The 26626-nt window shown below is 55.2% G+C and overlaps 3 protein-coding genes across 5 annotated transcripts; all 3 read left to right on the top strand.

The window, feature by feature from the left end:
* The first annotated feature begins 3 nt into the window (after positions 1-3).
* SGTA (small glutamine rich tetratricopeptide repeat co-chaperone alpha) lies at positions 4-10477 on the top strand. Of its 2 annotated transcripts, none has more exons than XM_026115990.2 (12): positions 4-91; positions 1221-1369; positions 2967-3070; positions 3280-3364; positions 4038-4137; positions 5293-5397; positions 5584-5722; positions 6595-6657; positions 7124-7161; positions 8200-8289; positions 8547-8670; positions 9012-10477. In XM_026115990.2, the coding sequence occupies exons 2-11, from the start codon at positions 1270-1272 to the stop codon at positions 8659-8661; spliced, it is 939 nt and encodes a 312-aa protein (XP_025971775.1). In that variant the 5' UTR covers positions 4-91; positions 1221-1269; the 3' UTR covers positions 8662-8670; positions 9012-10477. The 2 variants fall into 2 exon arrangements, with proteins under 2 accessions (XP_025971775.1, XP_025971774.1); XM_026115989.2 differs by having other exon boundaries at positions 29-110.
* A 1875-nt stretch (positions 10478-12352) lies between these two features.
* SLC39A3 (solute carrier family 39 member 3) lies at positions 12353-18077 on the top strand. Of its 2 annotated transcripts, XM_064497430.1 has the most exons (4): positions 12377-12439; positions 13130-14240; positions 15817-16165; positions 16851-18077. In XM_064497430.1, the coding sequence occupies exons 3-4, from the start codon at positions 15959-15961 to the stop codon at positions 17589-17591; spliced, it is 948 nt and encodes a 315-aa protein (XP_064353500.1). In that variant the 5' UTR covers positions 12377-12439; positions 13130-14240; positions 15817-15958; the 3' UTR covers positions 17592-18077. The 2 variants fall into 2 exon arrangements, with proteins under 2 accessions (XP_064353499.1, XP_064353500.1); XM_064497429.1 differs by lacking the exon at positions 13130-14240 and having other exon boundaries at positions 12353-12439.
* Positions 18078-23056: 4979 nt separating this feature from the next.
* Positions 23057-26516, top strand: DIRAS1 (DIRAS family GTPase 1). Its single transcript, XM_064497436.1, has 2 exons — positions 23057-23136; positions 24997-26516. Exon 2 carries the CDS (start codon positions 25019-25021, stop codon positions 25613-25615), a length of 597 nt encoding a protein of 198 aa, XP_064353506.1. The 5' UTR covers positions 23057-23136; positions 24997-25018; the 3' UTR covers positions 25616-26516.
* Positions 26517-26626: the final 110 nt, after the last annotated feature.

Below are 26626 nucleotides of genomic sequence, written 5' to 3' on the forward strand. Positions count from 1 at the left end.
GGCGGCCAATTAGGGTGGGGAAGGCGCACGCGCCGTGAGTGGGCGGGGCGGGGCGACGCGCATGCGCAGTGCTGCGCCCGCCCCGGCTGAGGCGAGTGTCGGGGCGCCCGGTGAGCGGGGGGCGGGAGTCGGTACCGGCGCCGGGCCGGTGTGCGGGGTCCCGCTGCCGCCGCAGGCCCGGGAGAGCCCTACCGCTGCCCCCGCCTCTCCCGAAAGCGGCGTTTCGCGGGGCCCTGGGGCGGCGGCGGTGGGCTGGGCCCCTTAGCGGGGAGCTGCGGCCCGCACCGGGCTGGGGGCCCCGGGGCCTGGGGGAGGAAAGGCGCCTCTATCCCCCCCCCGGTACTGGCAGCCGCCCGGTGCCTGTTTGGGTTTGTGGTCCCCCCGGCCCTCGCTCGGTGGGGCCAGGAGCCTGGTGCTGCCTTTCCCCAGAGGGACCTGCTGGGGCCTCCCCGGGCGCTGGGGCCAGGGCAGTTCCCTTGCGTTTGCTTCTTGCATTTAAACAATTTAATTCATCAGTTAAATGGCCCTCATTGCTTTTCTGTGCTGCAAGCCTAGCTAAGCATTCTGGAAAGGCAGAGCACCTTAGCTCAGCAGCGATGCCGTGCAAGTGCATCTGCCTGTTCCTTACAGGACCTGCACGGGGATCTCTGCACACCCCCTGCTTTGGGGTATGCTTACAGGGCATGTTGTGTTACGGGTGTCCTCGTTTTCTGTCGTGCTTTACTTCACTGGGTTGTATGAGAGCTCTGTATTGTGAGCAGGATAGGCAGCAAACTAAGTGGAGGACTGACAGCCCTGAGCGCTGGCCCTGCTGACAGTGGCAAGTTGCTTCAGCTGCTGTCTTTGTTTCAGAACCAAGTTATGCTTTGGAAGAGGAAGGCTGTGGTTTTGTTAGCGGTGAGCTCCTCGGTGCTCATTTTGTCTAGTCTTGGTTGGTCAAAGGCACTTTGCTGGCCTGCGTCCCTGTGACGCCTGTGGTGTAGTTACCTGCACAGGAGCCTCGTGGGGCAGGATAGTGCTGTCTTGCTCCCTTTGAAGAGGGTGAGCTGAGGTCTGGATGCGCTTGAGATAGAGGAGTCTTTGTTGGAGCAAAGAGTTTGGTGAAGGCTGCAGAGGCCTTGGCCGGTCCCACACCATTTGCTTATCCTTCCCCTTCGTACTGGGGAAGAGGAACCCTTTGACTTCTTGTCCATCAAATCGTATAACTTCTTTCTCTACAGATTTTTTAAGTTATAAGAAGTCAGAGTAGACTGATCACCGCCTCCTAGAATGGCAGACCAGAAGCGCCTTGCCTACTCCATCATCCAGTTCTTACATGACCAGCTACAGAATGGGGGTCTCTCTCCAGACGCTCAGGAGAGCTTGGAAGGTAAGTGGTTGTATATGCTCCTCTGCTTGTGCTTCCAGGTCTGGCAGTTCAACACTTAGTCACCATCATCTACCTCTTCCTTGGCTGGACTGTTTTTAACATAAAAGCTTGCTCAAGATTCAAAATTAATCTTGTCCCATGGGAAGATATCCAGGGAGTTAGGAGGCTCATTGTTTATCTGATTTCTTGTTATCTCTTTCAAAAGTAGATTAACTTGAAGGGATATATCTCAGGATCAAAAGCCTCCCTGATCCTGGGTCTCAGACTTACCAAGTTTTTATCTTGAGTGGGGTGAGGTCAAGAGGCTCCTAGCACATGGAAATGTTCTACACTTGCAGAGTGCTTTTCCTGTTCTGCTATCAAAATGCCTTTCCACAGCGCACCTTGGAGTACTTACACAGGTCTCTTCAGAGGGCTTTACTAGAAATGAGAGCACACTGATCTTAAAAGATCTACTTAAGGAGCTTATACCGTAGTCTTTGGCCTGTACGTTTGTCCCACTGACAGAGCACAGGCCCATCTGCAGAAAGGGGTAGGTACATTCCTGGGCGAGGCAGGAATGGAGAGAGGGTGCAACGAGGGTGTCAGGTGGGAAGGAGTTTTTCTGGCGCTTGTGGAATGCAAAACACGGCACAAGAGACTTGTAAAACCGAGCTCTTTTACGTTGCTGGGGTTCCCGTGCTGGGAGCCCCTCTCTGACCGGTGCTGGCAGCGGAGGAGGTGGGGGTGGCTGTGGCCAGAGCCCTGTTTGGGTTGTCCTTGTGCCTCTGCCTCATCGTAGCCCTTAACAGAGCAGCCACTTTGCAGCAAGTGACTGCAGAGCCTGCCGACAAGTCATTTGCTTCCAGTGTTTTGTTAAAGATGTAGATCTCATCGCTCTGTGCTATCCACAGCTGCAGGAACGCTAGCCAAGCCCTGGTTCTTGCTTGCTGCCAGTTCTGTTAACTTCTGCCTGCAACACCTGCCCTAGAGTCGCCCATGGGGATGGGAGTCGTGACTGACTTGTTCTAGGAGGTCGCTCTCCAGAGCCAATGTTTGCACAGCTCTGTTGAGTTTTTGGCAGCACATGTGGTGTTCTGCTTCAGCTAGATAACAGTCATTCAAGCATCTCTACGACAGGAACCAGAGGGGCTGTGAAGTCACCGAACCTCTCTAATTGGTATGTGAAGATCGCAGTAGGAGACTTCAGTTACTTTCTGGTGTAAAGTAAAGAGGTGTTACAGCTCGGATGCAGTAGATCTGCACTCGGTTTTTAGCCCTGCTGCACCTTCCGTCCCTGATCTTGGGACAGATGCTTGGAGAGCTGTACTAAAACAAGCTGAGCTTGTGAAATCTTACCCTCATTTAGCTGTGTTAGCATACAGTCAGTGGCAACCTGCAGTCCCAGACCTTTGTGGCTGCAGAAGGAAGAGAGAATTGAGAATATGCCACAAATATCAAGTCTGCTGTGTGGAAATGTGTTGTTCGTTTGTTTTTTGGTTGTTTAGGTATTTTACTGGTATATTCAACTGTAAGAAATTTGAGTGCTTTGGGGTAGAAGAGGACTAAATATTTAGATGGAATAGGGAAAGCTAATTGCTTGACTCTTCTTGTCCAGTGGCAATCCAGTGCCTGGAGACAGCTTTTGGCGTCTCCATGGAAGACCAAGATCTAGCTGTGTCTCAGACTCTTCCTGAAATATTTGAAGCTGCTGCAGGAAAGGTGAGTGAGTGCCTTAAAATGTGTTGACTTTTGAGTCAAATAGCCGAAAGGATCAGCTTTGTTTGATTTTTGTGGTGATGCTGCCCCCCTCGGAGGGGTATAGGAGTGAACTGTTCTGGGCTTGACAAGCCAGTGCTTGGGAAGGGAAGCGGTGTGCTGCTTCTGTGGGAGTTCTTATCAGAGCACAGCATTCTCCCTTTCCTTGTAAGGAGCCTGAATGCATCCGAGCAAATTCGGAGCCCGTCACCCCCTCAGAAGATGACATAGCTGAAGCTGAAAGACTCAAGACTGAAGGTAACCTCCTCTAGAGCTGTTGTATAGAAGAGGTTTAAATGATTATGGGGAGGAAGGCTTAATTCACTTGGCACCTGGGGAATGCATGGAACAAGAATGAACAAAATGGGATCAACCCGTACATTTCTGCTTGTGCTCAAGGAGTGTGTGTAGGTTGGCATAATGTAACTGCCACAGAGCCTGGAGAGACAGCAGGGTCAGCGTTTCCTTTTACATCCTAAAAAGATGGCATTGCATACAATACAGCATGTTTCCTGTTCAGCTCTCCTCTGTGTGCATTGCCTCTTCTCTGCCATGCAAGAGAGCACAATTAATGTTGACGTACAATAGAGAGAGCTTTTTTGAGCCAACGCACTGCAGACTTGCAGATGAAAACGTTGCTTTGGGGAGGTCTTAGGTGCACCCTTGATGGGAGGGCAGCTGAGGCTGCTGGGAAAGCTTGCAGGATCCCTTCTAGCAGAGTGGCAGGTAACCTGGAGTTGCCAACACACAGACCCCCTACATCACTGCTGAATATGCCTCACAGCTGCAAGCGTTTTGATGGACTAGCAAAAACCAGAAGCTGTTGGTTTGTCTTTTGTTCTATTTTCTGAAGTACAGCAAAGATCCAGGCCCATTGCTTTCATTTGTGCCCATTTTAACTTGTTACTGAGCCTTTATTCCATTTCTTTAGGAAATGAACAAATGAAGGCAGAAAACTTTGAAGCTGCTGTGTCTTTCTATGGAAAAGCAATTGAATTAAATCCATCCAATGCGGTGTATTTTTGCAACAGGTACTTAGTGTATCTTTCTCCACCCTTGTATGCTCATGCTTTTGTTTCTTTCTTCTTGCATCTTAAGACTCCTGCATGGTGAAATACTCCTTTTATAAAAATTCCTCAGACTGTTTGTTCTGTTGCTTGCTCGCTCTCCCTCCCTCTCCCCGCCAAGCTCCCAGTGACATACTTTCCTGTGCCTCCTGCCAGCTCTGTGCCCTGGCTTCCCTAGATAGGATATGGGTGTGGAAGCAAACCCTAACAGGCGTCCGAGGAGACGCAAGGATGCCAAGTAATGCTGTCTACTTTCATACAAACAACTCTAAGTGGAATAAAGAGCCCAGATTTGAAGAGACTGTGTTGATACTAAAAACAAAGGGGTAAAATGAGACAGACTGAAGGCTCTTTTATTGAGAATTATGAATGTTGATGTGTATGCAAAATGCAAGTAAATTATCTAATTTTCTGTGGCATTCTAAGCAAAAGGATATGAAAGTTGGTGGAAGGATGATTGTTGACTAAAACAGAATTTGAATCAGGCTTTGTTTTAATTATCTACTTATCACGAGTGCATATATACAGCTGGCTATGTGAATAACTTGTCTGCACACACGTTAATGACATGGTGAGTTATTTCACGGGGTGAGGGACTGTGAACAAAGCTTCCAGCTGATGCTGTAGCTGAGCTTTACTTGAGCTGCATGATGTTTAGTCTTCTGAGGTGTTGGGCAGGTGTCATGATGTCAATAAGAGATGCGAGACTGAGGCTTGAATGAGCATGTTGCGGTTTCAAATACACATTTTTTTCCCCTGTATGTGGGGTGTGTAGGGGAATGGACAAAACGGTCTTTTTCATAAGAAAACAAGGGAATTGGAGAGAGATCCATCTGAACTAACAGTGTAATACTTGTTTGCCTCCCTGGAGCCCAGGCCCTGCTTGGAAAGTCCATGTGGAGAAATAAAATCCTTGATACATGATATCCTTGATACAGAATGCAGAGCTGGGTATTTGCATAGCAACCTGCTCACCCAAATAATACCTGGATTTATGTCAAGTTAACACTTGACTTTGCCTTGTACAATAGGAGACTGCAGAGAGGAAACAGAGGTGACCTTAATTAGCATATTCAAGCCAATAAGTGTTTTATGCACATCTTTCTCCATTCTCTCCAGAGCTGCTGCATACAGTAAATTAGGAAATTATGCTGGAGCAGTCAGAGACTGTGAAAGAGCTATAGGCATTGATCCAAACTACAGCAAAGCTTATGGCAGAATGGGGTAAGTAAGAGAGCAGTTTTTCTTGCCACGATTTTAATCTCAAAATGCCTTGTGGCAGTGACACTATTAATGGTGTTCTGTCCTGGAATGCCATGCAAAAATACCTAGTATTTCAACTCTGATGGGGTGGAGGAAGACTGCAAGTGCTTATCTAACTAGCTTTTTATTTTGTTTCCACTTTAATAGCTTAGCCCTCTCCAGTTTAAATAAACATACAGAAGCTGTTGTCTACTATAAAAAAGCCCTGGAGCTGGATCCAGACAATGAAACGTACAAATCAAACCTCAAAATAGCTGAACAAAAAATGAAAGAGACCCCTAGTCCAGTAAGTTCTCCAACCAGTGCTTATTATGTGTGGGTAAGATCAGAAGGAGATTTCTTCGCTGTGCTACTGTGTTAGCAGGCACTGTCTGACAGAGGCTTGCTGACTTGGATTATGTTTAGAATAGCAATCTAGCATGCGGAGAGACATGTCCTGCCATGAACACTTCCACTAGAATCCAGAGAGAGTAATGTCTCTGCACTGCTTGGGCACAGTCACCTTGGGCTCATTTGAAAGAGCTGGAAAATGAGACTGATTAGGAGTATTTTGAAGCAGTGTTTTGTTGCCTTAAGCACCTGTCTTAATTAAAGTCACTACTAAAATACAACTGTTCTTACTAGTGACCTGTTAGCAATATCAAAAGGGCATTTAAGGTTTTTTAAAAAGTCATTTTCTTTTAAGAAAAGAATCCTGGAGGTTTTCTAGCCACTAAGCCAGTGACTGAACACTGCTGACATGCTCCACTTGGGAACATGACAGTTTACCATTTTGAAGGTGACTTCAATTTTCTAAAGGTTTTTTTCCAATGCAAAGGTGGCCAAGTGAATGTGTTTAACTTGGCATTTGTGATGGGCTGGAGTTGTACGTTGCTAACCCAGCTCAGCTGGTGAGAGCTGCTCGGTAAATCATGCAGCACAGTCACTGCCACTGCTGGTGTGGGCCCTTTGATTCCCTTAGCGAGCCTTTTTGCCTATGAAGGTGCAGACTATGCCTCGGGTATGAACAGAACCTCTTACCTTTGTCATGATTTAAAGACCAGATGCTGATAACAGTTGAAGTAAAGGATTAAAATAATGTTAATTGTAATGTGCTATTTGTTGCATCAGAAAATGAGAGGATTTCATCAGCTGTATGTGGTGTCTTTATACTTACAGACCGGAGGTCCAGGAGGATTTGATTTAGCTGGTTTGCTGAACAACCCTGGCTTCATGAGTATGGTAAATTTGGACACAGATCACAGCCAGGCTGTGTCTGGTCTGTGTATTTGTCTCTTCAGGATGAAATGTATTGATATGCGGCTTGGGAAGTTTCTGGATTTCCTTAGCAGTTTTGTCTTCATTTCATTTCTTGATTTCCTTAGCAGTTTTGTCTTCATTTCATTTCTTGATTTCAGTGTTGCTGTGAGGAAACTGTGCTTGTATCTCATTAAAGTCAAATAAAGGGTCAGTGACTTATTCACAGGCTTTTCCTAGTAATACGCTAGACATGGAAAGGGTGCCTGTTCTGCATTACCAGCCTTGTCTTGTGTGTTGTACTGTGCTTCTCTTAGCTATTTTTGTCCTATTGATCTGTTTCCAAGTATTTCTGCCTTCACTTTGTTTGTGGTTGAATGGCACAACATCTGCATATCTACCCAGGCATTTCTGACTAAATAGGGTGTCATTTTTTTCCCTTTTTAAATAGGCATCTAACCTAATGAACAATCCACAAGTACAACAGCTGTAAGTTTGATCCCATCTCGTATTTCCTCTGTGTTTGGCTTTTGCGGTAGGGCTGAATCTCTGCATTGGTGGGAGAGGGGAGGGTGCTGGGACCAGAAGTGTGGAGGGCAGCATTTAAAGCAATCCAGTCTCTTGAGCTAGTGTGTATTTTGAGTGCTCCAGACTGTGCTGAAGGATAATCTTGTTTGCAGAAGGGAGGTAGGACAGATCATGGCCGAGGCATTGGAATTGGATTTGGGAAGCTTGGGGTCAGTTTCTGGCTCCGCTATGCGGGGTGTATATATGATCTGAAGGTAGGCTAAGCATATTGTCTAAGCATCTTGCAGACATTGTGAATTGATCCTCATAACCCTGTACAAAGAATGGATGTATCCCCATTCTAAACAAGGTGGAGATGTGAAATTCTGTCAGGCACATGCCTCTCCTGACCGTTCTTTCAGAGCACAGGTAGAATACAGTGAGTTAGAGGCTTTCTGGAGCTCATACTTTTGGTTTATATTTTGAGACAGCTTGGTTAAAGGGCTAAATGTCTGCCATCATCTCCATTTGCTTCTGCCTGCTCCTTCCATCACTGTTACCGTTTGAGGTTCTGCCTTAGACACAACCTAAGAGCTTCCAGAGGAAAGGGCTTTGCAGGCCCCAAGCATGTTCTGTGCTGCTCATCACGAGTGAATCAGTGTTTAGACTGTCCTGTCAATAGATCTCATTTGATGCAGAGCAAGCAAACATCTTGTGAAAGGAAGGGCTGTTTTTTAATTAAATATATGTAAAGTAGGACTTGTGCACAAAAGGGGGAATCTTTGGGAATACAATAACTGACACTGTTACAAATATTTCTACATGTTGTTCAGTTTAATGATGCAATTAGACTCTGCTGCCATTCATGAACAAAAAGTTGTTGTTGCAGAAGAATCCCTTATAGATAACTTCACAGTCTGTGTGGGAAGGGGCTCCCATTATGCTAATGCTCCCCTCCCAACATAAAACAAACAAAAAATCTCTGTTTTTTCTGGTCTGAGCAATGACTTATTCCTGCAGCATGTCTGGGATGATTTCTGGTGGCCATAACCCCATGGGAGCTGCAGGCACCAGCCCCTCCACAAATGATCTCGCCAGCCTCATACAAGCGTGAGTAGAGAGCCGGGTCTTTCCTGTTGCCTTGACCATTAAATGGATTTCAGGTCTCCTGACCCAAACTTAATTTAACAACTGAGGAAGACTTAAAGGTTGAGTAAAATCCTGCCATTTTCAGTAATGTGGCTGAACTATTTGTTAAAGTAGAGTTTTGACAATCAGCCGTAAAGAATTCCTTGGCATCCAGACCATGTTAGAGTGTGTGTGTGTGTGTGAGAACATTAATGTGACTGTTGCATGTTCCCCTTCAGGGGCCAACAGTTCGCTCAGCAGATGCAGCAGCAGAATCCTGAACTAATAGAGCAGCTACGAAGTCAGATTAGGAGTCGGACTCCAAGTGCCAGTAACGAAGATCAGCAGGAATGAGCAGTCCAGGTGAGGTCTTAGCCAGCGCTGCTGCTGTACTGTGGCCAGCTGAGTGGAGAAGATTTCTGTGTGTAGCTGCAATATCTGGCTCATGCCTTAATTTAGCAATTTGATGTGCCTCCCTTCCCCTACCTATACACTGGGCTCTCAGCATCAGCACTACTAGTACTGCGCCTCAGAGACACGAGGCTCAGCCCTGAAGAGCGGTGAATAAGAACCTCCCTCACGTTTGTGTACCCCTTGAGTGACTGGCAAATGAATTTCATTATCTAGTGCTCAAACTGGTTAGAGGGACACTTCATTTTCTTAAAAATTGAATTTGCAAATGTCTTTTCTTCCTGTCTCTGCAGCGCAATCCATGGAAACTGTTCTTTGCTTTAAAAACTGGAAGCCATGTGCGTGTTGCCATTTCTTGAGTTGGAAGTGTCCAAGAGAGGGGAAAAAATGGATAAACAAAACACTTTATACGACCTGCATGTTAAAGACAAACTCACGCTTTCTTTCCCTGGTCTTCATCCCTGCTCCTCCCCCTCAGCCTTTCCATCTGGTTTTTTTTCTTCTGGAAGATCCAGCAAGCGGAATGTGAACCAGCATCAACAGTCTTTCTAAAGAAACTCAGAAAATTAATGATACTGTTACATTTCTATGTTATTTGCTACATGGGAATTTTTTACCCATTTTTCAAGAATAATGTACTCTTCACTACAGGATGTCTTCACTTTACTGCCCACGTGCCACTTCAGAGAAGTGTTCAAGTCCTACCCCATCCTGCCCCATTCAGTCTTCTTGCCACAGTTACGAGAAGGTAGTGTTTGAACACTCTGGAGATCCCCGGATCTTCTCGCCTCCCGGAACAGGGTTTCTGTTGATTAGATTCACTACGTTTCTCATTCAGGTCTGTAGCAACATTGCCAATGCTGTTAATACACAGGAGCTTGGTGATCGCCTCTCAAAGGTTAGTGTAAACGTGTTAGGGGAGGGAGCTGGGACCGATCAGGTAGAACATACTCATTTGTGACTACTCCTTTAGAGTGAGTGTTTGCAGATACACTTCTTGGGGTTCTTTCCCAGTTCTGACAAAATTTGTCTAGTGTTTAGTAATCACGGCTATGTTGTTGGAATGATCCAATCTGTGAACTAGTCAGAGGTGGACAGTAAGAAAGATATAATGTTTTTTGATGTTTAAAAGATTTTTCTTTTGCTTTTTAATTTGTCTTTTATGCATGTGAGTAATCAACCTGGCTGACTGTGCTAATGGTGGGATTAGAGGATGCGTGTTTCACAGAGGGTCTGACAGTTGGAGAGAGCAGGAGGAGTAAAAATGCTACTTGGATTGTGAGATATTCAATGGCTGCTGGCTCAATGTGGGGGACTGACAAGGAGTGATTATGCCTCAGCGTGTAGTGTGGGGGATGAGGAAAAAAATGCTCTTGTAGGTATCTAGAGTTACCTGCAGCTTTCTGGGGCCCTCTGAAACTACCTGTGGTGTTCCCTGGGTGACCAGTAAGCTCTAGCAAGTCCCCCTAGAATTCACTAGTGTTGAAGCCAGAGAGGTTTTTATTAATGTCAGAATCGTTTTTTAAAGTAGTCATTCAGATTGTGTTGGGAAAGGCATGTTTGAGGTCGTACTGCCAGGCAGATAAGTATCTAGTTTGAAGATGGATAGGTGTGAGATGGAAAATGCCCTTTCAGGAAGCCCTGTGTGTGAGTGAGCGGGTATATTTGAAGATTAATATCACGAAAAATGATTTGTAAATGCTCCATAAAGTACTATGTGGTTAATGTAATTTGTGAAGAATAAAATATTTGGACACTTTGTTTGTTATCCCTTTTGCCCAGATGACTGAAGCAAGATCCATAAACCTGGGGCCTGGGACCGGCCAGCTTGGGCGTGCTGGACCCAGTCCCACGCTGGTACCGCGTAGTTAGGCTGCCGCAGCTGCTCCCAGCTTTGCTGACTACAGAGATTTTTGAGCAGGGTCAGAGCTCTGCTTTCTCAGTGCAATGACAGCTGCTAGACAGAACCTACATACTTGATCCTATTACAGTCTTTGGTTCTTCATTTTCCCTGCTGAAATGCTCCTCTTTTGTTTCGGCAGCACAGCAGAGAGGTACTTTCTTTCCACATCTGCCTCCCCAGTTCCTTTTATCTTAAGTTCTCTCCATCTGGCTTCTGTAGCCTAGCAAAAAAGTTTCAGGTGGCCTGTCTCACAGCCGGGGACTGTCGGACAGTGTGGGAAGAAAAACTTTCGAGAATTATCCAAGAGAAGGAAACTGCAGGAAGGGGGGGGTTTCTGCTTTTCCAGGACTGCCCTCTCCTTTCCCCACTTGCTCTCTTGTATCTCTAGATCTATTTCCTCATGTGTGTTGATGGTTTGCTTTTTTTTGACACCACTGGGTTCAACATGCAGCTCCACGTGGGGAAGTGTTCCTGGCACTGTAAGGCTGCGCGGCCATCCTCGATAGAGAAGATCGGCTGGCAGAGTGTGGTGCAGGTTTTGGATAACTGTGCAGCTCCTGGTAATATCTGCACCTCCAGCGCTGTGTCTGAGGTTGAACTTGAAGCAGAAAGCAGATAGTCTACTTGCAGCAGAGGGGATTTCCTTCTAGATTCTTAGTTTTTTCGTTTTTTTTTTTAAATTCTCTGTAGAGCATGCTGACAGCAAGAGAACTGATCCTAGTTTCATTTCTGCTCTCCGTGGGGCCTTCTGCAGTTAGCCATTTGTGCTATACCTGCAGCACTGTATTTTAAATGAATGGATTTACCTTTTAAATAAAAACAGCCAAAAAACTACTGAACTGTGGACTTCATGAGAGTAGAAGCTGAGGACTCTGTTCCTTTCCTGTGAATCTCCTCGACAATGGTTCCACGACACTGCAGCCTGTTAAACCTGCGGCTTAAGGATTTTTCCTGTGCTCAGCTGAAGCATCGAAGGTTAGCTGCGTGGGGCCGAGGCAGAGATGTGCCGCACCGCTTGTGTTAGAGGTCAGCGTCGGGGCGGGGGCGTGTTGGTGTGGGGCCCCAACCAAGCCTGCAGTTGTGCACTTCGTTTGCGTCTTGGCATCTGAAGTCGGGACGCAGATTTCCCAGAGCCCAAGTCCTTTTCCCGGGATGCTAATGAGTTTGTCACGTGCAGGGCAGTTGGCTGAGACTTGCTGTCCCATCTGAGCACCATGGGAATGGCTCGTTTTGTCCCGTATTTGTAACGCTCTTCTTCACAGGGCTGTTTTGCAGAGGAGGAAGCTGGTTAGAGAGCTGCCGGGGAAGCAGTGGGAGAAGCCGGGCCGCACGCCCCTCCTCGGTGCCGTCTGTCCCCGAGGCCCTGCTCCTCTGCCCGCGGAGAGCGTCGCTGTGAGTGTTTTGCCTGCCGCTGCCCCGCTGTCCCTCCGGAGGGCCGGGGCTCCGGCCCCTCGGCCCTGCCCGGGCAGCCCGGTGGCGGCGACGCCCTCCGCGGCCCGGACGCCTGGTCCCCGTCAGCACCGCCCGCCCCTGGACAGCTCAGCGGGGCCGGCGCTGCCCCGGAACGCGCCGCGGCGGCGCGCGGTTGTGGCGGGCACTTTTCCGCGTCGGACGGGGAGCCCCGCGGGGAGCGAGGCGGACCCTATTGTCCTGCCCCCGTGGGCGGTGGCGAGGCTGATGGGCGGCCGCTGCGGCCAATGGCCGGCGAGCCTCCGAGCCTCTGCCTCCTCCGCAGCCAATGGGAGGGCGCGGTGCGCGGGCGGGGGGCGGGCGCCGTGCGGGGGCGGCCTGGCCGGGGCGCGAGCCGGGAGCCGGCGAGTGAGTGGGGGGGGCCGGGGCGGTTGGGGAGGGGGGGCGGGACGGGGGGTGTTGGGGGCCGTTGCTGGGGTAGCAGGGGGGCTCGAGGGGCTGTTCGGGGTAGCGAGGGGGGGCGGGAGGGTCGGGCGGCTGTTGCTGGGGTGACTCGGGGGGGTCGGGGGCTGCTGCTGGGGTAGCAGTGCGGCTTTGGAGGGTTGGGGGCTGGTTTGGGGGTAATAAAGCCTGGGGGAGCGGGGGTCTGGGGCGGTTTCTGGGGTACAGCGGGGGTCTGGGGCGGTTTTGGGGGGTGACAGCGGGGGTCTGGGGGGGGGGTTGTGGGGTAACAGGTTCAAAGAAGGGGGTGGGGGGCCCGTGCGGGGGTGACAGGGCCTCGGGGAGCGCCGGGGCTGTTTGCCTGGTGCGTGGGGGCCGAAGCCGGGTCTGCCCCGGCCTGGGGAGCGTGGTGGTGGTGGGGCCACCCCACAGAGGGACTGTGGCAGCAGGAGGGGGCCGGGTTGTGCCCAAATCCCACGCTGGCGGGACCGGGGCGTCCCTGGTGTGGGACGTGAGGCGTCTTGAGCGCGGCGTGCTATCCCTCAGCTCCTCCGCTCAGCCGCCCAGGAGCGCAGGAGCCCAGAAACCCCCTCTCCTCGCTGCTGTCCCCTCTCCTTGCTGCAGGTCTAGTCTTGCACATCTCTGTCCTCTTCCCAGCGTTCAGATTCAGCCTGCTCCGATGACGTCTTGGGAGAAATTCCCTGCGCGCAGCATTTATCTTTTCCAGCGTGACCTGGTTGTTTTCAGGAGGACATCAAGTGTTGGGAGGTGCTCAGAGAAGGGAGGTTTGGGGGGAATCCAGCCTGCTTTCCGCGAACTGTGTGTCGGTACTCAGCGTCTAGCACAATCTTTGCTGTGCTAGTGTGTTATGGGCATTCTGAAAATGTGTTTCTGATGGACAAACTGAGATTTAAAAGGTCACGTACAAGGAAATCCTCTTTTTTCTTCCACGGAGACCTGCCCATTTATATAATACTTGTACCTGCTTGCTTGAACATTTTGTTATGGACTGGTAAACCAAGTAATACCTGTCCTGAGTTACTTCTTTGTTGCAGAAGTTGTTAGGCTGCCCAAATAACCCAGGTGTTAGAGGCGCTGCATGCTGGTCTCTCAGAGCAGGTTGAGAGAAACGCAAAGTATTCCTTTTATATACTATACCACCTCATTTTTCACTAAGCTGCTTTTCTCCTGAGGTTGTGGGGCAGGAAAGAGCGGCTGCTCCACCTGCCGTCAAAAGCTTGAGGCTTTAGTCTTTGTTGGGGGCTGTTGCTAGGTGAAAGAAAAGGCTAGAGGTTTTCTGAATTTCTGAGCGGAAGCCAGGCTTGTACCAGAGGCGGTGTGAATTTGGGAAAACAGAGGCTTTTCTTTCTCTCTTGGCTGATGTTTCTGGGGTCCCTGTCCTGGGAGTTGTCTGCATACCTCGCATAACAGACATGGGTGGTGCCTTCTCGCTTAAGGAGTCGAGTCGCAAGCTCTTGTGGTTTGTGCTTCCAACGTGCTGCTGTGAACGTAGGTTTCTGAGAGCTCGTTTGAGAAGCTTGGCATAGCAACGGAACAGCGCCGTGCAAGGTTAAATCATTGTTGTTCTGTTGATGCTAAAACCACAGCATGTACTTTACAAAGGCAATGTGACTTGGTAGCTGTGTCAGCACGACGTTGACAAGCGTTCGCAGTCCTGGAGTCAACATCTCTGGAGAGTGAACCTTCATGTCAGCCACAGTGACAGCAGCAGCCCACGTCGGCTGCCTGCTGTGGGAGCCCTGTCAAGGTACACGGAGAATTCAGGCTCCAGACTTGTTCAGACCTGGCTCATCTGCTGGTTCACCAGGGAGTGAGTCAATCAGTATCACCTGAACAGTGCATTTTTTCTGCTGAACAACATTTCCTGTAGATACCTGACTGCAAACCGAACCGGCCACAGATGGCCAGCCCGCAATGACCCCTCTCTTTCACTCCTGCCTGGACTGGGCTTGAACTGCAAACTTGGAAAGAGGCTTTAAATTCTCTTACCAAGTGCATAATCGTTCAGTCCCTGACCTTTTTTAAAAAGGCACAATTTATGCAGCCCGCTGCACAAAAATGGTGATAGTGATTAATGTTGTCAGCCCTCAAGGGAGGCTTTAGCCTCCAGACTCTTATGTATTAAAATTAATTTGCTGGTCCAGTAACCAGGTATCCAATTATTTACCTTGTCCATCACTGGTTTGAATATCAGCATGGCTGAAACTGTTCTGCGTTAATTCATTAGCCTGATACACCCTGTAGCGCGTCGTCAGTGCTCGGGGCTGTCTGGTACCCTTTACCTTGGTGTCACGTAAGAGAGGCCTCTCAAGGTGCCATTGATCTGACTTTATAAGTCAATTTGGTACAAGTGGTAAGTGCAATACTCTGAGATGCCGGCTGTGCTGCTGCTCGTTCTTGCATCGGTAGAGGGACACGTTTGTGTTTATGTATTTTTATAAGTAGATTTAATTTTGTTATCTTTAAAAAATGACGTGAGGAAAACAAGTTGCACTATCACTGCACTTAACCTGGAGGGAAATACTTTTACATTTCAGAGTAAGGTAATTATCATGACCCAGACAACTCAAATCTTGCATTTTTATCTTGTGTAAAAGCACCATCTGCCTCTTCCTTTGTTACACCCTATGGACAGCAAAGAATCTTGCAGCGAATGTCTCTGCAGGGTTTCCCTTCAGATAGGTGCGTACTGATGAGTAATCAAAACTTGCGCTGACCGCTAGCACGGAGCAAACAACCAACTACACAGGCTGCGACCCACCCTAGGGAAATGATGGTGGTAGTTCAGGAAACTGAACAAACAGGAATTAATCAAATCGGTCTAGTTTCAAGGGCAACATAAAAAGAAAGCCATGTGAATGCTGAAGGGAGATCTTTTAGTTTCTCAGTAACAAAAAGCCACCAGTTTAAGCCTTTATTCTTTTCTCATGGTTGAAATCAAAGACTTGATCCTTTGGTGGGATTCAGGTGGGCAGAGTTCTGTCCACGTGGATCTGATTGTGAGACCAGGTGTTTTGTGTGTGTTGTGGTGTAGGCGTTTCAAAGAAAACGTCTAAAAACTGAGGCTGTGTCTGTTTTGTATGGCTATTACAATTCTTACAAGATTTTTGAGTTATTGTTTGCTACAGTTAATTTTTCTGTTCTCTACCTGTCTCTCCTGCACCTTTCTATGTAAGTCTCTCTGGGATCCCTCTACCTGTTACTTTTGGGGAGTTAAAATGATTCTTGTGTTGAGATTGTTATGCAGTTTGGGATGAAAGATGCTGTTCTATACAGTATGTACTTAAATAGGGAAATCTTTTCTGTTTTACTCCTGTCCACAGCTACTGAGTGCAGGAGCAGATTTCCCTTGATGTTTGTCTGTGCTGTTGCCTGCTGATGTAACTGTTTTAGCAGCCGCCGGAGGGACTCCCAGCAGCTTGCTTTCGCAGAGCCCTTGGCAGGGAACGTTCGCCAGGAAGCGCAATGAAGATCGTGATAGCCAAAGTGCTGTGTCTGCTGGGCGTCTGTGTCCTCATGCTGGTCGGGTCCCTCCTACCCGTCAAGATAATCGAGGCAGATTACGAGAAAGCTCATCGCTCCAAGAAGGTCATTGCCCTCTGCAATTCTTTTGGAGGAGGGGTCTTCCTGGCCACCTGCTTCAATGCCTTGCTGCCTGCTGTGAGAGACAAGGTAACCACTTGAGAGCCGCTTTGGCAATTTTAATGAACCCCTGCAGTTGCTATGGTGGGGACTCCTGTACAGCCACCTTCCGCTCTCCTGCCCTCGGGGAGCGGGAGCGCGGGTCACCAGCAGCCGCGAGCACAGACCTCTGCCCCTCCATAAATGAAGACTGTGGCCCAGCCCTGGCCAAAGCCAGCTCAGAAACGGGTGTGCTTTGCCAGGTGTTTCAGAACAGAAGGGAGTGGTGCATCCCACTCCCATACTCCCATTCAGTTGCCTCTAACTGACCTGTTTGAATAGCCAGAGGCTTTTTTGCTGCAGGAGGAGGCTGAACCTGGCCTTTGGCATGAGGCTCAAACTCCTGCCATTGAGTCCGTGTTTAAACACTTTTTCAGGGAGCCACTAAGGTCTAGCCGGAAGGCAAATAGGTTCCCAGTCCCTAATGCCGAGACATGTATACGTGGGTATTAAGCATCATGAATCCATTCAGTGTCCTCATAGAGCTCTGTAAACATAGCAGGAATTAAGGAATTCAGGAGTCCAGACTTTTTCCCTCTAGGTACCAGCTGTTGGAAGCTTTATTCCCCTGGAATGGATTTTGTGGGAAAACGTTAAAGCATCTTGGCAGCTACCTGTGTTCCTTTGGCAGGCGAAAGGTGATGTGATTCACTGTCGATTGTTTCCTTTGTTCCAGCTCAGTGAAGTTCTCAGTCAGGGGAACGTGACCACGGACTACCCCGTAGCTGAGACCATCATGATGGTTGGCTTCTTTATGACGGTCTTCGTCGAGCAGCTCATCCTGACCTTCCAGAAGGAAAAGCCCTCCTTCATTGACTTGGAGACCTTCAATGCTGGCTCAGATATCGGGAGCGACTCTGAATATGAGAGTCCCTTCATAGCATCTTCCCGAGGGCGCACGTTGTACAGTGAACACGGTCACCACTCCCACAGCCATGGTCTGAACATCCAGGAGCTCTCCCGGTCCAGTCCCTTACGACTCTTCAGCCTGGTGTTCGCTTTATCGGCGCACTCCATCTTTGAGGGACTGGCCCTGGGCTTGCAGGAAGAGGGTGGCAAAGTCATGAGCTTGTTCCTGGGAGTTGCTATTCACGAGACATTGGTGGCAGTGGCGCTGGGTATCAGCATGGCCAAGGCCTCATTGACACTGAAGGACGCTGCCAAGGTAGCTGTGACCGTGAGCCTGATGATTCCTCTGGGCATCAGCATTGGGATGGGGATTGAGAGCGCCCAGAACGTGGCCAGCAACATTGCTTCTGTGCTCCTACAAGGCATTGCAGGAGGCACTTTCTTGTTCGTCACCTTCTTTGAGATCCTTGCAAAGGAACTGGAAGACAAGAACGATCGTCTCTTGAAGGTCCTCTTCCTGGTGCTGGGCTACACAGCTCTGGCTGGGCTGGTCTTCTTCAAATGGTGAGCAGGGAAGTGATGGAAAGAAAACCTTACCTCCTTCCCCTTGCAGATGGCACCAGAAGTGAGCCTACCCTCCAGCCAAGGGGGGCACTGAAGTTTAAAAGCTAAGTGAAACAACGTAGTCCCGGTGGTATCTCGGTATCGACCTGAAGAAGGAGAATTACTTTCTGTGGACACAAAGGGAGATAAAAACAAGGAGTGTCCCAGTGTAGATGTCACAAGATATTGTCCCTGCCCATTGGATCTGCGGGTCAGCAGCTTGTGCAGAGATTACTGGACACAAACATTAAGTATCCGGTTCTGACACCGCCTTCAGAGAGAGCTTGTCAAGCATGTCTTTCCTATTGATCTGCACATCCAACCCCTTCCCTTCCTCCCCTCACACCCGTTTCAGAAACTTTGGTTGAGAGTCTGCTTCCTTCAGTCTCTGGTTCTGAGAAGGTGAGAATCGGTACCAGAGAAATAAAGTCAAACGCAGGTGGGATAATGAGTTGCACAGCTGCACTAAGCTGCTTTTGTTAGCTTAGTTTTGAGCAAAACCTGGTTGTAATAGCTGCCAAAAATAACATCCCTTCTGGGGCTGCTCAGTGTGACTGGTGCCACAGTTCTCTCCTAGCAGAGCTTCCATTTTAACCCCCAAATGGCTCTGGGAGCTTTTGTTTCTCAGAGTGATTAACGGAAGAAATGAGGCCAGGCCATGCCCAGGTCCTATACTGCATTTTCTTTATCTCACCCTTATGTTGCACATTCCCTGAAGAAATCTTCCAGCTGTATGTTAATGTATCGGTTTGAAAACCTTAATATCCATATCCAAAGGCCCTTCCAAAGCATTCTGCGAGCCCAGGATCCATTAGTTTGCAAGAAGTGGGCAGTAGCAATTTCCAGCATTAATATTTTAGGGCAAGGACTTGTGCTGAGATTGTCTGCAGTGAAATGGTTTAGCAGTCACCATGAAACGCATCTGCGGGGAGGCTCCCAGAGCTGCTGCCTCGCGGTGTCAGCAGGCTCCCTGCTTGCACCGCTCTGCGAGCGAGAGCTGGTTCTAGAGGTTTTGCAGGATGTTTTGTCAGTGTTTTCAAGGAGGAGAGAAACCTTCTCTTCCCTGAGGGTTTGTGGGCTGCAGGGCAGGGACTGTGGAAGGGCTGATTAGAGCCAGTTACGATCCGACTGAGCTTGCTTTGTCTCCAAGGTGCATTTCCCTCTGGGAGGCTCATCCTGCTGCGGATCCAGTTGTGATCCTTCATACTCGTCTTCCTAGGTGAGAAGCTCAGATCAAAGGCCGGAACAGGAACATGCCCTTTCCTCTCCCTCCTGTGGCTTTGCCCTCGTGCCGCACGCAGAGCGGCGTAGGGAGGGAGCGCAGAAAGCAGGCAGGCGCGCTTGCTCAAGATGTCCGTAGCTGCCGCTCTGCAGACCGGCAGAGTAACGCAGTCATGCTCCTCGCAGGCCTCTAGTAGGAGATGCATTTTAATTAGACATAGCCTTCAATCCTGCAGCGGCTTCCACAGGCAAATCAAAGCTTTCGGAAGCGTTGATGGAATAATAATGATTTAGGACAGACTTATCCGCGGTGCAGTCGCTGTTGCGATGAACCGAGTGGCAGGAAGGATTGGTGAGACTGGGAAGCCAGCGGTTGGCACAGCTGCACCATATGGAGGCTGATGAGGATCATCCCACGGTTTCTGGTGATCAGTATTTTAATTGTTACAACACACCAGAGTCAATTAATCTTGCTTTGAAAAACCTGGAGTGGGAAGGGGGGGGGGGGGGAGGGTTATTTTAGGCCTCAGATGACACAAATCAGCAAGGCCTGATTAGAAGGTAATTTGGCTTGATGTGGTAAACTTGTGTGCGTTATTCCACTCCTCACAGGCAGCGCACACACGGGTTGCATGTGCAGGACAGCAGTCGAGTCACAGCCCTTCCCATCTGGTGTTTCTCGCTCGCTGACTGTGCTGGCTTTTGTCACAGGCTGGTGGCACACGGGGAAGGGTCGGGTGCGGGGCTGTGCTGGGGAGTGAACCGCCGTGCATCTCCTCGGGTACGTCCTCTCGCGGAGGACAGGTCTGCTACTGCACTTGTGACGGCCAAGAGAAGCCTCCCAGCTCTGCAGTTGTTTTGTGTTTGGAAGTAATTCATCTTTCTAGCACAGCCGTTGTCCCCAGACCTGGGTCCACCCTCACGCGCAGGGCTGGGGCCGGTGTTGCGGGACAAGCAGCCAGGAAACGAGCCTCGCTGGGCTACAACCCCTTCCCCTGTGTTGTGGATCTGCTCGGTTGTTGCTTCTCGTGCACAGACCGACTGCAGCCACTTTCCCTGTGCGTCCTTTAGTTTCTGGGGGTGATGGCTTTCTCTTAGTTTTTGATTTTAATTTTTTTTAGTTGGGCAAATGCCAGCATCTCCAAGAGTGGGGGTGTGGGGGGGTCCTGCTGGCTGTCCGCTGGGCACTGCGCGACCGCCCTCGGCAAGGAGGGCTCCCGGAGATGCAAACGTGAGCGGGGTTGTCTCGAGAGGCCTCGGCGGCTGCAGAGAGATTGCGTATCGAAGACAGGTAATCCCTGATCTTACTGTTATTTAACTGAGGAGGATGTGGGACCATCTCTGACCTTATTAATCTGAGGCTGTAAACAGGAAGTTTTTGTGGTGACATAATGTCTGGTGTTGGTGCGAATGGGTTTGGAAATGGGGACTTGCCTGCATCTGGATGAGGAGATGGCAGCAGAGCTGGGCTGGCCTGGCCTGGCCATCGAGACTCTCTCATATCCACACCCATCGAAGCTGTAGAGGGGAAGAGACTTCTTCAGCAGCCCCATCTCCAGCCTCCAAAGGGCCAAGAGGCCCCCGCTGCGGAGCCGAGCGGGGAGCAGGGATCCCCCCAGCCTGCTGCAGGGGACCCGTCCCAGGAGAGGCAGGCAGGCGGGACGGGACGGGACGGGACCCCCGGCCGCGGGGCGCGAGGCACCCGCCGGCCACGCAGACCCTCTGCCACCACCACGGGTCCCCGGGAGGGAGCCCAAGCCCGGGGGAGCTGGGAGCCCTTTTCCTTCGGGATCAGGCCTCGTGCGAGCCGAGCGCGTGGCGGGGCCTGGGGAGCGAGGACGGTGGGTTGCAGGATGGGACGAGACGGTTCCCTGCTCTCCGGCCACTCTTAGGATGTGCTCTGGCGTTGGAGGGGAGCGTGTTCAGCTCTGGGAGCAGCGGGATTTGGTATTCCCGGGTTTGTTTGGAAAAGGAGAAGGAAGAGAGCTGATCCACTTCTCTTAATAAACGCTCTGGCCTTCTCCGAGTTTGTGTCACTTGTTTGTTTGAAGTCCCCCGTTGCTCTGCCGGCTGCTCCGTGCCCAGAGCATGTGGCAGGCGCACGTGCTCCATGCTGGGCCGTGCCCCGTGCCCATCTGCCGAGCCCCCGGGAGCCCGGTGCCGGCCAGGAGGGACCGGGCCGCTGCGGGGCTGCAGCCACCTCCGGGGCTCCCCGAATCCGCGGAGAGCCGGGATCGGAGGGGGAGCGCGAGGGCAGGGTCCCCCCAGTTGTCACCCCTCCTGCTCCCGGCAGCCCGGCTCGGTGTCAGCGTGACTCGGGTGCGTGCGGCCGCCCCAAGCAGCCGGCAGCCTCCCGGTTGCGTGAGCCTCGCCGGGCCGCGGGAGCGAGCGAGCAGAGGAGGAGCCGCCGCCGGGACCGGCGAGGAGCTCGGTCACTCCTCCAACGCGTAGCACCCCTCCGGCTGTGCGGGGACCGGGGCACCCGCCGCCCCCACCGGGGTCGGGATGGGGTTTTCGGGGGGAGGCGGCTGCCCCTGCTCATCCCCGGGGCCGGGTCCCCCGCGGGGGCTCAGCACTGGCCTCCCCGGAGTGAAGCCACGGCGGCCGCGGCCCCCCCTCGCCGTGCCGGGCGCTGGCACTGCTGCTCGCGGGGCTGCGTGGGCACCACGCTCGGGCGGCGATGGCCCCGCTCCTCTGCTGGCAGCTATTAATAGCAGCTGCGGATTTTAATTGCCGCTGCTCGGAGGGAGCGTGAGTCACGCTGCCCGGGCGCTCGGCGAGGCGCTGCGCTGTGCGGCACCGGGGCAACGCTGCCCCGCCGCAGCACCGGCCCCTGCCCCGCGCGGGCGGCAGCGGCTGGGCGAGCCGGGCCCTCCTGCCCTGCCCCTGCCCCGGTGCCGGCTCCGAGCCGCGCTGCTCTCCCCTCCGCGCCCGGGCTCCCAGCCGCCGGCTCCGGCCCGAGCAGGGCCCGACCTTGCAGAGACCTTGACGCGAGCGGGTGCGCGAGGGCCCTGAGCCGGGCAGGGTCCCACGGCCGGTGCTGGCCCAGCTCCTGCCGCCGCCCGGGGGGAAGCGAGGTTTCCCCGGCAAAGGAGGCGCCGAGGCCCCCGGCCTCTGCTGGGGCCCCGGCACGTCCGGGCAGGGGAGAGCGGCTCCGCCGGGCACAGCCGGCCCTTAAGCCTGTCCCGCTAAGCGGCTAAGGCGGCAATCCCGCTCTGCCGCTGCACTGGGGTTATTTATTCCAGGCAGGGGCTTAGCCTGCACCGGGGGCGGGGGCCGGGGCCGGGGCGGCTCTGGCCCCGGGGCTGCCGGAGGGTGGGAGCAGGCCCCAAATCCCCTGCGGGCGGGTGGCCGTGGGGCGCCCAGGCCGGTGCAGCAGCTGGGGGCCCTGTGGGGCGGCCAGGCGCAGGGCAGTGACCTGCCGCACACGCGTGTGCATGCGTGTGCACGCTCCCGGGGCCCCCGAGCTGGCGTGGCCTGCTGGCCACGCGGGAGCCAGCCTGTCCCCGTGTCCCTGTCTGTGCCCGTGGCCCTGTCCGTGTGTCCCTAGCTGTGTGTCCTGGTCTGTGTCCCTGTCCCCATCCATGTGTCCCGGTCTGTGCCCATGGCCCCGTCCGTGTGTCTGTCAGTGCATCCGTCTGCGGTCCCGTCCCCACCCGTGTGAATTGCTTCCATGTGTCCCCATCCATGTGTCTGTGTGTCCCCGTCCTGTGCATCCGCGTCTCCCCGTCCGCGTGTCCAGCTGCGTTCCTGTCCGCGTGTCCCCGTCGGCGCGTGCCCACCAGCGCCGCGTCCGTGTGTCCCCGTGTCCCCCCGTTCCTGTCCGTGTCCCCCCATCCCTGTCCGTGTCCCCCCATCCCTGTCCGTGTCCCCGTGTCCGTCTGTCCCCGGCCCGGGGGTCCGGCGGCCGCGGGCGGGGCGGGCGGCGGGGCGGGATCGGCTCTGCGGCGGCCGCACCGCACCGCGCCGGGCGGCTCCGCACCGGCCCCGCCGCACCGGCCCCGCCGCGCCGGGCGGAACCGAACCGCCCCCAGCGAACGGCGCCGGCGGCCCCGCACCGGCCCCGCCGCTCCGCGCCCAGCGGAACCGAACCGCCCCCACCGGGCGGCCCCGCACCGGCCCCGCCGCTCCGCGCCCAGCGCAGCCGCAGCGGCCCCGCGGCATCGCCGGCGCCCGGCGGAACCGCGCCGGCCCCGCCGCACCGGGCCGCACCGGGCCGCACCGGGCCGGGCCATGCGCTGACGCCGCCGCGCAGCCCGCAGCCAAGGGCGGATCCCGGGCAGGACACGGTGAGGCGGCGGCACCGCAATGCGACCCGCGCGGCGGCACCGGCACCGGCGGCCGGGAACGGGGGGGCGCGGGGGGCCGGGGGCGGCGGGGGCCCGGGGAAGGGGAAGGGGAAGGGCACGGCCGGGCGGGGGGGCCGGGCTCCCCCGGGGCGGTGCGGGACCCGGTAGCGGGCTCGGATCCGCCCCACCTTGCCCCTGCCCCTTCCCTCCATCCTCCTTCCCTCCATCCTGCCCCTTCCCTCCATCCTCCATCCTGCCTCCATCCTGCCCCTGCCCTGCCTCCATCCTGCCCCTTCTCCTTCCCTCCATCCTGCCCCTTCTCCTTTCCCCCATCCTGCCCCTTCCCTGTCTCCATCCTGCCTCCATCCTGCTCCTGCTCCTTCCCTCCCTCCTGCCCCTTCTCCTTCCCTCCATCCTGCCCTCTCCCTTCCCTCCATCCTGCCCCTTCCCTCCATCCTCCATCCTGCCCCTTTCCTGCCTCCCTCCTGCCCCTTCTCCTTCTCTCCATCCTGCCTCTTTCTGCCTTCATCCTGCCCCTTCCCTTCATCCTCATCCTGCCCCTTCCCTTCATCCTCATCCTGCCCCTTCCCTTGATCCTCATCCTGCCCCTTCCCTTCATCCTCATCCTGCCCCTTCCCTTCATCCTCATCCTGCCCCCCTCCTGCTCCTTCTCCTTCCCTCCCTCCTGCCCCTTCTCCTTCCCTCCCTCCCGCCCCTGCCCTCCTCCGTCCGCTCCCCCAGCCCCGCACCAGCTGCCCCCGGCCCCGGGGCTCGGAGCGGGGAGGGCGCGCGGCAGCGCGGGGGTGCGGAGCCCCCGCAGGGTCGGGCCCAGGCTGTGCCGGGGGCGGCAGCTCCGTCCCGGGAGCCAAGGGGGCCGGGCCAGGGACCCGCCGGCACCGAGGGCCCTTCGCAGGCAGCGGGGAGACGGGGTGCTGGGGTGGGCGCTGGGCCCCCCGCGAGCCGCGGGGACCCCGATGCCCACGGCAGCGAGACGTGGGTGCCCGCGGCGGAGCCGGAGGCCCGAGGACGGGCGAGAGGGGCAGGGCAGAGCCGTGATCCCACGTTCCCGCATGCCGGCTCGGCTGCATCTCTGCTCCGTTCCCATCCCGCCTCGTGCCAGCGATGCCCCGCGAGGTTTCCGGGAGCCGGCAGGACGTTTGTCCCCAGACTGCCCCGTGCCGGCCCCGTGCCTGCGGGACTTGGGGACGCGCTGGGGGTCGGGGCTCCGCCATGTCGGTTCCCCCGTCCTCCAAGGGCCCCGCTCGCGTCCGGGAGCCACGATGCTCCCGCCAGCACCCGGGACAGCCCGGGGCAGAGGCGAACGCCGCCGCTGCCGCGCCGCTGGCAGGAAACCGAGGCAGGGCCTGGCTGAGCCGAGGGCCACCCCACCGTGCCGGCTCCCCCGGCAGCTGCGGCTTAGGGGGCCCCTCGTGCCGCCTGGTTTCACCCCGGCTGCATCACTCAGCGACGGGAACGAGCGGCAAATCTGCCCCCGGCCGTGCGCCCCCGCAGCCGGGGCCGTGTTCCTCTCCGTTCCCCTGCTGCATCCCGGTGGTGGGAGCGGACCGGAGGAGCGGCATGGCACGGCATGGCACGGCACGGCACGGTGCAGCACGGCACGGCACGGCGCAGCAGCATCGCGCCCTCGGACGCCGCGCGCTTTGCCAGCAGCCTCGGCCGCAGCTGCTGCGCCGGTGGCCGCGGCCCGGCCATATGGCTGCCGCGGGGCGGCCGGTAAAAATAGCAAGCGCTGCTCCCCCCGGGCAGCGGCGCGGGCCGGCGAGGGCGCCCCGAGGGCAGGGGGCCGGCGGAGGGCCGGGACCCCGCGCCGTGACGGGTCGCTCTGCCTCTCCCTTGCAGCGGCGCCGCGTCTCGGGCCACGATGCCGGAGCAGAGCAACGACTACCGGGTGGTGGTGTTCGGCGCGGGCGGCGTGGGCAAGAGCTCGCTGGTGCTGCGCTTCGTCAAGGGGACCTTCCGCGACACCTACATCCCCACCATCGAGGACACCTACCGCCAGGTCATCAGCTGCGACAAGAGCGTCTGCACGCTGCAGATCACCGACACCACGGGCAGCCACCAGTTCCCGGCCATGCAGCGCCTCTCCATCTCCAAGGGCCATGCCTTCATCCTGGTCTTCTCCGTCACCAGCAAGCAGTCGCTGGAGGAGCTGAAGCCCATCTACCAGCAGATCGTGCAGATCAAGGGCAGCGTGGAGAGCATCCCCATCATGCTGGTGGGCAACAAGTGCGACGAGACCCAGCGGGAGGTGGAGACCCGCGAGGGCGAGGCCGTGGCCAAGGAGTGGAAGTGCGCCTTCATGGAGACCTCGGCCAAGATGAACTACAACGTGAAGGAGCTCTTCCAGGAGCTGCTGAACCTGGAGAAGAGGAGGAACGTCAGCCTCACCATCGACGGGAAGCGCTCCAGCAAGCAGAAGAGGACAGACAAAATCAAGGGGAAGTGCAGCATCATGTAGAGCCCCGGACTGGCCCTGGCCCCGCTCCCGGTTCGCCCTCTCCCCCCTCGAAGTCCGGACGTCGGCACCGCAGCTGGGCCCGTCCCCTCGCCCGCCACGCGATCACTGTGACTGCGCCGGGGCCGCGGCGGCCGCTCGCCCTTCCCGCGGGAACGCCGGGGGAGCCGTGGGGCGGCCGCTCCTCCCCACGCCCGGGGGGCTGCAGAGGCGGCACGGGGGTCTGTGGGCCCGGCCCGGCGTGGGGGGGGCTGCGCTTGCCCCACGCCGCGTCTGCACCCACACACACGCCCATGCACACCCCCGTGCACCCCCGTGCACACCCCCGTGCACACCCGTGCACACACCCCCCCCCACGCACCCGCTGCAGCACGCTGGTGGCCGGAGGCCCCCGCACAGCCCGGGGCAGCAGGACGGGACGGGACAGGACGGGACCAGACGGGACCCTCGTGGCCGCACGGGGACAGGGGCCACCGCGGGGCCCTCCGGGCAGCCGAGGGGACGGAGCCCCCGCCGCCGCCGCCGCGTCCCCGCCGCCCGCCCGCCCGCCCGGGAGCTGCCAGCCGAAGCACAAAGCAGGGGCCCGCGCGCGGCCGCCCCAGCACAACCCTGGCCAGCTCCGACCCCGGCGCGGGGCCACCCGGCCCCTCCGGCGCCTCGGGGCCACCCCAGCCCTGACGCCGGGGTGATGGGCGCTGCGCCCCGCCATGGCCTGGCCGGACCCCCCCGTGCGGCCCCCCTCGCCCGGCCCCGCGGCGCCGCTCCGGCCCCTCCGCGCTGCGCCCAGCTCCCCCCATCACCGGCTTTTTACAACACGCCACAAGCGACCAGGGGACGAGGTGACGTTGCGCTGTAGCCTTTACTCTAGAAATAGTCTTCCTTCAATAAAGAGATGAGAAACTGCTGCCGCGTCCCCCGCGCCGCGGCCGGCGGGCAGGGGCGGCCCCAGGGCTCGGCAGAGCTGCGCGTCCACGCAAAGCACCCACGCCGCGTCCCCCCCATCCCGTCCAGGTC

The sequence above is a fragment of the Dromaius novaehollandiae genome, chromosome 25, assembly GCF_036370855.1.
Source record: "Dromaius novaehollandiae isolate bDroNov1 chromosome 25, bDroNov1.hap1, whole genome shotgun sequence".
NCBI lineage: Eukaryota > Metazoa > Chordata > Aves > Casuariiformes > Dromaiidae > Dromaius > Dromaius novaehollandiae.

Coding starts and splice junctions, on each gene's coding strand:
- SGTA (XM_026115990.2), top strand. CDS start 1,270: ATGGCAGACCAGAAGCGCCTTGCCTACTCCATCATCCAGTTCTTACAT. Junction 3,071..3,279: donor TTGAAGCTGCTGCAGGAAAG/GTGAGTGAGTGC, acceptor TTTCCTTGTAAG/GAGCCTGAATGCATCCGAGC. Junction 7,162..8,199: donor AATCCACAAGTACAACAGCT/GTAAGTTTGATC, acceptor TTATTCCTGCAG/CATGTCTGGGATGATTTCTG.
- SLC39A3 (XM_064497429.1), top strand. CDS start 15,959: ATGAAGATCGTGATAGCCAAAGTGCTGTGTCTGCTGGGCGTCTGTGTC. Junction 16,166..16,850: donor TGCCTGCTGTGAGAGACAAG/GTAACCACTTGA, acceptor CCTTTGTTCCAG/CTCAGTGAAGTTCTCAGTCA.
- DIRAS1 (XM_064497436.1), top strand. CDS start 25,019: ATGCCGGAGCAGAGCAACGACTACCGGGTGGTGGTGTTCGGCGCGGGC.